Source organism: Rhinoderma darwinii, chromosome 6 (assembly GCF_050947455.1).
Source record: "Rhinoderma darwinii isolate aRhiDar2 chromosome 6, aRhiDar2.hap1, whole genome shotgun sequence".
Taxonomy (NCBI): Eukaryota; Metazoa; Chordata; class Amphibia; order Anura; family Rhinodermatidae; genus Rhinoderma; species Rhinoderma darwinii.
This window is the reverse complement of record NC_134692.1, coordinates 116,239,899-116,252,306: the sequence shown is the minus strand read 5'-3', so window position 1 is coordinate 116,252,306 and position 12,408 is coordinate 116,239,899. Positions and strand designations below refer to the sequence as shown.

General features: G+C 39.0%; 1 protein-coding gene across 2 annotated transcripts in view; it reads left to right on the top strand.

The window, feature by feature from the left end:
• Positions 1–574: 574 nt before the first annotated feature.
• MYH11 (myosin heavy chain 11) overlaps positions 575–12,408 on the top strand; it is a 90,229-nt gene continuing 78,395 nt past the window's right edge. For both annotated transcript variants that reach the window (XM_075830157.1, XM_075830158.1), the window contains exons 1-2: positions 575–651; positions 3,820–4,175. In XM_075830157.1, coding sequence (XP_075686272.1) covers positions 3,837–4,175 — 339 coding nt within the window. In that variant the 5' untranslated portion in view covers positions 575–651; positions 3,820–3,836. The remainder of the gene's footprint in view (positions 652–3,819; positions 4,176–12,408) is intronic.

Here is a 12,408-nt window from a genome sequence, read left to right as displayed (position 1 = left end):
CATCTGAATATATGTTCATGTAGTGTCCAAGTTTCTACTTCATTTAGACTGCATTAAAGTTTGGGACTAGTATTTTTTTGTTTGTTTTTTATACGTGACGCTATATAGATTTCTCACATTACTGTCTGTATATGCTTCAGCCCATGGTGAGAAGATTTAAATTCAGGCTGCGTGGTTATAACATTTCATGTCCTGCGTTAGTTTAGCTTTGTTTACGTAAACTTCACTAAAGTTAATTGAACTTTTTCCATTAGGTAATTGATTCAGTTTAGAAAAAATAAAAAAAGAATCAAAAACGTTACAGTGATCAAGTGTACAATGCATTCCTTCAAAAACTATAAGTCTTTAGTCAATAGCATAACTTCTTCCCTGCCACAAGCACTGGTAAAATACTATTCTGGCAACACAAGGGTTACTGTAAAATTCCCACTGTACTAAGGTGCACTAGACAGCCCATACCTAAGAGCAGAGGATGAGCTCCCAACCCCTCCCTTTAGCTCTCCCTAGACTCCATCCCTCCCACTGTGGAGATGGCTTAGTCTATATAGAGGGACTGCAAACTGAAGGGGAATTTGGACTGTCCCAGCTGTGAGCTGCACAGGTTCCAGTCTCTGTCTTCAATTCAACCTCTGCTTAAGTAATTGGATATCTGTAAGTAGGCACTATCGTTATTCTATAGGATTTCAGTATCTTCTGGCATTCTAGTTACAAACAAGGGTAATTTATATATATATATATATATATATATATATATATATATATATATATATATATATATCTAGTGACTCTGGCAGTGAATGGGTTAACATGCAATGTGTCAAGCCAGTGCCCGTGCAATAGTTGAATGTGTCATATGTCAAAGGGTTATCCTTTGGTTATCATATTCTGTGTTAGGTTAACCTTGCAGTTAAAGAAGTTCAATGCATCACGTGAAATTGTCAGTTTTTGAGCACAATGACGGTTTCTGTCACGGATGTCAAAGTGCATTAAGTAAAACGACTAAGAGCAGGTACAGCTTGCATAGAATCTAGAACTGATGGTATGTGGCAATTGAACGCATTTAACCATTTAAGGAATTTTTCAGTTTATTTTGTTGTTATATTAAGTTTGTAAATAATCTATATGATATTATAGCTTCAAGTTTACTATGTATCTGTGTATTAATAATATGTCCAAAACATAACAAGCTATCACTGTGCGTATGTATCCAATTCATCACATAAGTGCATGCAACAGTCCTGTTTTATGTATTAGTCCTTCCATATTTGATAAACCCTTTCATTGCCACTGCTCAAAGCACTGCATGCTGGGAATTGAGCATCCTTGCTCATCATATACAGTTCTCCAATAGGAGAGCATGGATGGCAGGAATGTATAGCACGCGTTGCTTTGGATCTCACGTTTACCACTTGCCGTTTTACTGTAGTTTCTTCAGACAGATTTTTTTTCCCTAAAAGGTATTTGTTATGAATTAGTTATCGTGTCTTCAGGGTAACATGACCTTATATGGGCGCATGCACCAACATCACCGAGGACCACTGCTGGCAATTGGCTCTTAGCCTCAAGCCGTCAATATTTAACTATTTATAATATCTTATTTATATGCAAGTACAAAATTATTCGAATAAGGAATTTTTACCATAGAAATAAATTTTATGTAACTAAAGTTCCAAAGGAATATTTGCTTAATGCATTTTAGGACATGTTTTTCTCCTACTGAGTGTTACCTAATTATTCAAAAATATTTCACAATAAAAACTTTTTAAAATTGACCAATTTCATTAGGGACAAATACATTGTGATAGACTAAAGATGTGTGGATGAGGGAAAACATCTGTAACTTGAGACAAAATGGAGCAGGTCATGGCACTAAGTTATATGGCTTTAGGTCATCAAGTGAGCACTTTTGCCCTGTATAGCACCAACATATTCAGCAGCACTGTACACAGATTGTCATCACTCATTTCAGTCCTTGTCACCAATGGGGGGGGGGGGGGTGACAATTTTAATTCCCTATCTCAAACACACCCAGGGACAATTTTAGGAGAAGCCCAAAAAAACGATCAGTCTGTTTTTGAAATGCGGGAGAAAATTGGAGTACTGGAGCGTATTTTATTTTTTGGGTAACTTTTAGGAATCCATTGTGGCCGTTTCAAGGATTTATCAAATTGTATCCGTTTTTGTATAGGTCAGTGTAACATTGTAACTATTCAGACTTTATTTCACTGACATCCACCAGAAAGGCCAGTGACACCTTTTGGTTATCACCAGGGTTAATAACTTGTCTTTCAACTGTGTTTGTGTTTGAAGCAGACAACGTACTGATATGTTTTACATTCCTCTTCTGCAGATCTGCAGATAATAATTGTCACGTCAAAGTATAGGGTGTAAGCTCTGCTTTGGTGGGAACTTGGTGTATTTCAAAGGGGCTTTCCAAGTATAAGTTCCCCTCCTTGCACTAATGAACCCAATTACTGGAAAATGTTGAATAGTGGAAACGGATTAAAGAAAAACTACAAAAGACACGGGTGCTAAAAACCAGATTGTTGAAAGGTCTTTCCTTTAGGCAGAGTTCACACATAGTTTTTTTACGCTGATTTTGACGTGGAAACTGGGTCGGAATCAGCAGCAAAAATCGTCCGAAACCGCCTCCCACTGAGCTTAATGGGAGGCGGAAGCGTTTTTTCCCATGGCGGTTTATAGCAGATCACGGTAAAAAAAAAAAGCGGCATGCTCTTTCTTGCCACGGTTCCCCCTCTGACTTCCCATTGAAATCAATAGAAGGCAGAGAAAGTGCTTTTTGCAGCGTTTTTTTTGTCCACGGTGCTCAATGGCCGCGGGCGAAAAACACCACGAAAAATTCAATAATTTGCAGGCAGGTCAATATCTTCCTCAAAATTCCTAAAAGAAGGAACAGGGCCTTACAGTGACTCCTGGTTTTCTGGGCACTTTTGCATTTATGATGCTCCAATTTAGAGACGGTTAAACTACATTTTTATCTATCAAAGCTGGGTCATAGACATAATGATATCACCAGTAATGAGCCCTCAAGCCTAAAAATTGTTTCCTCCACAAAACCAAAAAAACCCTGCGCTTTTCATAATGTATATCATGATAGTCTATGTGAAATATTGGTCTTCAAACTAGAACAATCTGTAATGTACACATTAAAATAAAATTGTTCAAAAACAGTAGGATAGGTACCACTGTGCACCTAACAGCTCATGTCTATACATAGAAGAACATATAATATCTCCAACAGTCTAATGAGAGGCTTTCCATTTCTAAATTCTTCTTTTGAAGGCCCTGTCTATCCACATCATGTCACCTCCCATGGAAGGAGTTTGTATGAAGTTTCTTGTAGACAGTCCGACATACCAAATATATACCCTTGTCCTCGTCATCACCAGGTCCTGTGGGCTAATTGTTTCCTGATCACAAGAATCAGGCTTTAGCTTCTGGTAATTATCTCCTCTCCTTCTAATCTTGAGTTCTCCTCCTTCCTTCAGCTGTCCTTTTTCCTTCCTAACCACTCAACAAGAATACTACACCTAAAAATTCAGCATTTGAAGTCCACTAGATGTAGAAAAAAAGTCCTGGAAAGTTTCATGAGAAGGAACATAACTGTAAAGCCGTTACTATTCCTCTACTCCTGCTTTGGACCCGTTGAAACCGTTTGTCTAGCCCAACTTGCAGGTTACAGAAATAATCTTTTTGACAAATGTTAACTTAAATATACTGTATAGATAGATCGATATTTCATGTTTTACTTTCTGCTACCTCATATGATTATTAAGCATTTATTCTTTTTATTCTTAGGTGACCTTTAAGTCAAAATGTCACAAAAAACACTGAGTGAGGATGAGAAATTCCTTTTTTTGGACAAAAACTTCATAAACAGCCCGGCAGCCCAGGCAGATTGGTCAGCCAAAAAGCAGGTTTGGGTGCCTTCTGAGAAAAATGGATTTGAAGCTGCGAGTATCAAGGAAGAGAAAGGCGACGAGGTTCTGATTGAATTTGAGAATGGAAGGAAAGTAACCATGAGCAAGGATGATATCCAAAAGATGAACCCACCGAAATTCTCCAAGGTGGAGGACATGGCAGAGCTGACTTGCCTAAACGAAGCATCTGTGCTGCACAATTTAAGAGAAAGATATTTCTCCGGCCTTATCTATGTAAGTCGTTGGTTATATAGTAATATATTGATTTGTTTGATATGTGCTTTGATGGGTTTTACTACATTAACTCCAAATAAATTGCAGGGTTTATGCTATATGGGGAAAGAAACATGATGGGTTCTGTGCAGATTGTTTGAATCGGATAACTTTATGCTTGGGTGGAAAAAAATAATAGAATAGGGTTAAACTACATCAAAGCCAACCCTGTAATGTCATACTCAGCTCAACGAGATGTGGTTTATAGGGAATTAACCCAAAGACCTCATACTGTAGTATTGGCCTCATAGTACTATGGGCTTGTTCCACTTTCCAGTGTTTATTTTTTATATTAAAGATCTCCATATCCCAGCTCCCATCCCAGATCAACAGTCCATTACTTGTCCAACATCCTCCCCCTCTCCATCTAGTTGGTAAAATGGGCAACATAACGGTTTGGTCGGTTGACTCCTCTCTTGTTTGCTAGCCAGGGCTATTCTCACTATAAATTTGTATGGGATAACGAAATAAACCCTTCTGAATTGTGAACCCTGGCATAATCCACAGCTTGAAGCCTACAATGTAAATGTGATGAGCGCTTATCACTTTTACAAGCTCTATACTGAAGGATTTATTTTAAATAAAAATACTTAAACAACATTTTGCACACAAATTAAAAACATAATGGCAATCGTCCTCATCCCATATCACAAAAAACTAAATTTCATGTAGTTTATGTTAACCAGTCCTCTGCCACAGAGATTAGCAAACTATAACTTGGAGTCATCATCAGTCAACCAACTTGACCTAATGGGGCTTGTAGTGCCATAAAAGGAAAGGGGGCACATAATAAACTGGGTATCTGTTTTTCCTAATGTGGACATCCCTTGATTATATAATGACACATACCTGCATATACCCTTTTATTATGTCTTGTAAAGTAGCCATTGTTTATGATACTGATAAAGCAGTTTTTCCAGTCTCCTTTTTAGTCTTAAGGTCCTATTACATTGCTCGATATGGGCTGTGAAAACAAGCGCCGGTCAATGAGGCAACTCGTTGATTGTCGCTAGTTTGCTCCATTCACAAGGAGCAATGCTTGGTCATATATGGGGGCGAGTGATCGTTACTAAGATCGTTCATCCCCATACATTTCCATCATGCCAGCAGCACATCTGCCTGTTTACACAGGGAGATGTGCTGCCGACAACGATAATATTTCTTGCTGCATAAAAGAGCAGATCAGCCGATGAACTAGCATTTGTACACAGGGCAATGATCGGTAAGAAGCATTCTCGTTTGCTCGATCATTGGCCAGTGTAATAGGGCCTCTATCTTGATTTGTAGGACAGTTGTGGACCTCTGTAGTCCTATATTAGATTCAGTATACTTACAAAATTGCATTTAGGCCCCAATTCTGCAACTCAAGAGTGCTAACCATTGAGCCACCCATAGATATAAGACAATTTTCATTTCTTCTCCACGTCTTAGATTTCTTCAGAATCCTGTTCCATGTCTAATTTATTTATTTTCCTCACTACTGGGACATATTTATTTTATATTGCTTATATAGAGGCAACATATTCCACAGCGCTGTACTTCAATATACCAATCACTCCATATATTAGTGGTTACATGTTTGTGTAGCAGGGGCACTGACATAAAGGAACAGTCTAGGAAAGACTAATACATTGAGGAGGACGTGCACGACTCAAAGAACATCAAAGACAAAAGTCATGCACCATCCTTCAGGCTACGCAATAGTCATAACAAAGTGTATCCATTTTTATCCTAGAGTGTTCCTTTAACCCTTCAGAATCATTCACCATCAATATCTTGCGGAACAATTATCAGAGTTGCTAAGTGAAGGCTTAAAGCTGGTTATACACATAAGATGATGGCCAAACGAGCTCCGACCTCTTCATAAACAAGCACATTCGGTGGAGCAGGCATGTTTATTACAATGGACTGAGGAAGACAAGATATTTACAGACACTTCTGGCAGCAGTTTATCTCACAGCAGAACAAAGGATCAAGCATTTTCAATTACAAATTTGTCCAATCCTCGTTCAGTTGGCCCTATACACATTAGGCTGTGTTTACACTTTTCCCTACATTCAGGGGAATGTATACCCTGAACTTGTCCATAATAGGCTCTATGTATGTCAAACGAATGTTCTTTTGGCATATGTTTAAAGCATAGTCTATGGCAGTATATGTAAAATCTGTGCACTGAACTAAAAAAAGTCATGAAAAAAACACAACTGTGGAGCATAAGCTGCACTTATCCTGTATACATATTGTACAAGACCTTCCTTGTGTAAGGTCTACGAGTTGTCGTTGCATATTCTGTGGTTCATATCATATAGAGCTGATTTATATCTACCTGTGTGTAACATTGCATATTTGGGTATATAGCCAAATCTGGAGGATCCAGCAGGTTGGCCTTTAAGTTGATAATCTAACTGTCATTACCATGGTTAGAGGATTCCTGTTATTGGCATGATCGGATTACAGCCATGTTCTATCTGATGTCATTAAATTCTTGTCTATGTCGGTCCCATAGACTTAAATTGGCCACCTCTCTATTCTATTCCTGAATTCAACCACCTCAACTGGTGGAACCAGGGTTACAGGGCCAAAGTTTTCTCAGTAGGTGGAGATCCTTTGTATTTGCCATAAATGTCTGAGATGAGAAAACTACTTAATTCTCACTGATCTTTTACCTGGCCCAACATTAGCCTTGTCTAAACTTCTATATTGATATCATACAAGACTTGAGGCCAGGCAGGTGAATGCATGCTGCTGTGTACTTAATGATATTTTGGTGAATCATCCGCACTTAACTACACTTTGTAAGAAAACACAACAGTCTCTTTATGTGTAACTATCAAGTTTCCAAGTGGGCACCTTTTCAAGAATGCATTTTGGGCATAATGATGCTAACAATTAGCAATTACACCCCCACCACCCCATCCTCCTCCCGGATTCTGGAGTATACGTGTTGCATAATATCATGCTACTATTATGATCATCACTGTTAGATGTTACAATGTGCTTCACTAATCTATCAGGTTCCAAGATTGTCCAGATTATGTCAGTCATTTCATGACAACTACTTAAGATTGCAAAAAACAATTACAATAGCATCACTTGAACAAATAGTAGGCTATAATCACAGGTGCTATTTATGCTGCAGTTTTACAGCCTTATTGGTGTAGTTTCTGCCTTGTTTCTTTGTAAAAATGACAGGAAATGGAACATTTTAACAGCAAAAAATGACACATGTAAACATAGCCTCAATGTTTTATAATGTGATTGTTAATTATTTTCCTAAAGGATTAGAAGCTGTAAGTCCCTGTTCACACAGTTTTTTTTACAGGCAGAAAAAGATTTGTATCAGAATACCTTCAGGCGCCGATTCTGAATCAGTTTCCGCATCAAAATCAGCATTAAAAAACTGTGTGAACTGACTTTAAGAAAGCTGAAAGATCCAGCTAATTGATCTTGTACCTGAACAGCATACTCTGTCATTACTTTGGTTGGATGATTATTGTACATGATCTGATCACAGCCATGAACTGTCTGACATCATTAAAGGGGTTTTCCCATCAGAGACATTTATGACATATCCACAGGATGTCATAAATGTCAAATAGATGCAGGTCCCACCTCTTGGACCCGCACCTATCTCTAGAACGGGGCTCCTAAACCCCGTTCTAGCTTTTTCTACTCCCTCTGCCTACCCGGCCACTTCCTGACTAGATGGCCGGGAGTTACGAAAACAGTATAGCTCGCTGAGCTACGCTGTGTCCATAACTCCCATAGTAGTGAATGGCAGTTATGGAAGCAACGTAGCATGCGAGCTACGTTGTTTCCATAACTACCATTTAGTTCTATGGGACTTACGGAAACAGCATAGCTCAGTGATCAACCCTGATCATCGTGATCAGAAACAAGCATAGCGAGTTACCACCACTGGTTGAGTTTTATCGGAACTAAAGTAAATGTGCATTCTCACGTATACGTCAAAACTATTAAAGGTGTCATGTGGGATTAGAATAAAGGATTTGCTTTTTACTTAGAAACGCAATGCAACCCTCTTCTCCCACTCTTCACACACTGATAGCAACACCGCAGAAGAAATGCTAGCACAGGCTTCCAGTATCCGTAGTTTCAGTTGCTGCACATCTCGTATCTTCACAGCATAGACAATTGCCTTCAGATGACCCCAAAGATAAAAGTCTAAGGGGGTCAGATCGGGAGGCATTTCTTCTGTGGTGTTGCTATCAGTGTGTGAAGAGTGGGAGAAGAGGGTTGCATTGACAATCCAACACAATGGGCAGCACTTTGAACACATTTTATAAGTGGTCAGAAACTTGTAAATAACTCATGAAACAATAAAGTAACGTTAAAACCAAGCACTTGTGAAATTCTCGATAAGTTTGATGTGTCACATGACCCTCTTCCCATTGAAAAAACTAAAGTTGGATACAAAATGGCCGACTTCAAAATGGCTGCCATGGTCAACACCCAGCTTGAAAAGTTTCCCCCCTCCCATATACTAATGTGCCACAAACAGGAGGTTAATATCACCAACCATTCCCATTTTATTTAGGTGTATCCATATAAATGGCCCACCCTGTACTATGGATCAGCATCTTTACCCATAACCACCATTTTACTAAATGAATGTAGCCATGAGTATGGTTGGTATCCTGTTATGTATTTTAGAGATCTTTGAAGCAACAAAGTTAAGCTTAGCATAAGGGGATCATTTCTAGGTAATCTAGTGTCGATAACAATGACCATTTATTAGATGATGAATATTGCATGTTCTAAACTTGAGGCTATACATGATACATGTTGTGGGCTGTAATCCCATATTCAAGAATGAGGACTGTCTGTTCCGAATTCCTCATTGCCAGAAGGGGCATATCTAGTCTGCCAAGTCACCTGGATAAAGACTTGTTTGAGAATTGGTTCTTACTGCATATGGTGACATGCCCGACACTTCATCACGCACAATATTATGTCCAAGTGGGAAATTAAATCCAGGAAATATGTTCCCACACTACAGACAAGCTTAATTGGCCATGAAATTAGTTTTGTTCTTTTCTTTGATCAGTAAAAGAGATATAAAGGTTGTTTTTTTTTGCAGGAAGGACCTAGCTGCAGAACTAAGGCTTCGTTCACATCGGGGTTCCGTTCATGGGTTCCGTCGGAACCATATGTTTCCATTTGCATCACCATTGAGTTCAATGGTGACGGATCCGGTGCAAATGGTTTCCGTTTGTCACCGTTGTGTAAGGGTTCCGTTGTTTTGACGGAATGAATAGCTCAGTCGACTACGGTATTTATTCCATCAAAACAACGGAACCTTTGCACAATGGTGACAAACGGAAACCATTTGCACCGAATCTGTCACCATTGAAATCAATGGCGTTGCAAACGGAAACCTATGGTTTCCGTTTGGTTCAGTTTGGATTCTGTTCATGGGTTCTCCTGACGGGAAGCTCTGACAGAACCCATGAACGGAGTCCCGACGCAGATGTGAACGAAGCTTAAGAAGTACATAGAACACAAAATATATAGTTAAAGGGCTCGTTCACACGCTGCGGAATTGCAAAAACACAGCGGAATACAGTAGCAGCATAATGTTTGAGATTTAACAAATCTCGTCCACATGCTGCGTAAGATTTCCAAGCCGAAATTGACCTGCGGTGCGTATTTTTCAGACCGCAGCATGTCAATTCCTGCTGCAGAAAGTGTGCCGAATTGCTGCGTTTTTCAGAGGAGATGTCTCCATCTCCCAACATTGGGAAAAACGCAGCAATTTTCGCAACCATTTCCTACCGTAAAAACTGCAGGAAATGGTGCGTTTTTGACGCGGTGGAAAGCCTTTGACTTTCAACGGAATTGCTGCAGAAATTTTCTGCAGCAATTCCGTTGTGTGTGGGCAAGCCCAAAGGCTATGTACACCTTTGAAATAATTTTTTTTTCTTAATAAAAGTAGTGTTTGGTGCAACTTTCTAAATACTTTTTACTAAAAATTATTTTTACTTTTTCAGATACAGCTGCTTTGTATCCTGTTACCGATCACATCTAAGTTCATAACTTAAATGTGATCGATAACAGGTCAGGACCCGCTGTCACTGAACCTGTCAGTCACGCGGACCTGAGGGGTACAGGATTCAGCGTAAGATACAGCTGCTCTGTAGAAAGCAGCTGTATCTCAAAAAGTAAAAATAAGTTTTAATAAAAAGTATTTAGAAAGTTGCACCAAACACACTGATGGACATTTTTTTTTTTTTTTAAAAAGGTGTACATAGCCTTTAAGGTCTCACATAAGGATATCAAGTTTAATTAATCACAAAATTAACATAGGATCAACAATAATTATTACACACGTAGATCTCATATTATTATTATTATTATTTATTACCAATATATTAATTCTAATGTCCATAGACCAAGTTACTGATTAGCTATTTGTTCTTTGCATAGAATTGAGAGCAACTAATGAACACTGGTCCGGGATAATTCATTAGCTCTGGCGAGATCCGACGCATGTGCAGTGCGCAGATGAAGCCAAGGCCGGTACACCTCACTTCACTGCGCATGCGTCAGATGCAGCCAGAGCTGGCGTCTAATGACGTATTCCGACCTGTGGGATCCCAATCAAGTCAGTACTGCATGACTCCTCAGGAGACCAGGACCACCCACATGACTCTTCTCTGGAAATTTACATACAGCACACACTGTATTATAAGTTATTTTTATACATAATGCTGAAACTGACATTTTTGACAGGGAAATGTTTAGAAAGCTATTCCCTAATATGATGGTGGTTTAGTGGCCAAAATTCTAGTGACAGGGTTCTTCTGTTTCTATAAATTACTCTCACTTAACACTCATACATATTTGTAGCTTTGGATATGAATGTTAGCTCAATGTATGTAGTTAATCCATATAAAGTAGCCTCCCTAGGGACTTGTATTTGTATACAAAAACAGCATGTCCATACAGTCCTTGGAAAAAATGTTGCCACTTGTACATTATAAACTGCTGCCACTAATGGTGAGTTAAAGGGGTATTCCAATAAGTAACACCTATAGAATATAAATATAATATGCCATCAATGCATGATTCATGAGGGCCCTACCTCTGGTATGCCCACCAATATCCAGAACGAAAGAGCCATGGTCTCTTCAGCTTTTTTATTATAAATGCTACTCCAGCCTTATTCATGTCCCTTTGTTTTAAGCATTGTTGGGGTCCCAGAGATCGGACCCCTCTGCACAGACAATGATGGTATAATATATTGATACACCATCAATGTTATTTAGCTATTGGATGGTCATGTTTATGTCAGTACAGACAGAGTATTATGCAGTCTAGTGTCTGCTGGTATTATTATGATCTATCCTCCAGCATCTCAAGACTGGTAACACCCATATTCCTACGCCATGGATCTCTGAAATAACTTGTATTTCCTGATAAAGGAGATAAGGACTAAATTGTTTGTTATAAAAAATACAGGAAACAAAGAAACTCATTGTTGTAATGTAGGACAAGACTTGATAGATATCCAACTATGTAAATGTATGTGAATGTATAGAAAGATGAAGGACAGATCCATTACAACTTACCATGCACAACATAATTCTGGCAAGATGTGAAACAAATGAGTGAGGATCAGGCTGTATATAGTTTAACGGGAAATTCTGACAATCAGAAATAACTGTTATTGCACACTGAGAATTTCCAACTTTTTTCACATTCTAATCCCCCTCTTTTCTAATAGTTCCCAGGTGGTTTGAGGACAGGGGCATTTCTCACATCCTTTCATCCTTACTGATATAGCTGCCAATGTAGACCACACTAAAGCTGACCATAGACACAAGATCTTTGTTGGCAGATCCAGATTTTAGTGGGATCCACCAACAATCTCACATCTGTGGCAACCAGCAGCCTGTGAGCAAGTGAGCAGGGCCGGCCTTAGGATAGATGGCGCCCCGTGCGAAATGATCTTTCGGCACCCCACCCCCATCATTAAAAAAAAATGCCCCATAAAAAAATTATAATGCCCCTTTAGTGCCCCCATACAGTATAATATTAATATTTAATAATATAATATATTACAACCCCTTCAATGACACAGTATTTTGTCCTCTAATTGTGCCCACAGTATTATGCCACCTGTAGTACCCCTACACAGTATAATGTCCGCTTAGTGGCCCCCACATAGTAT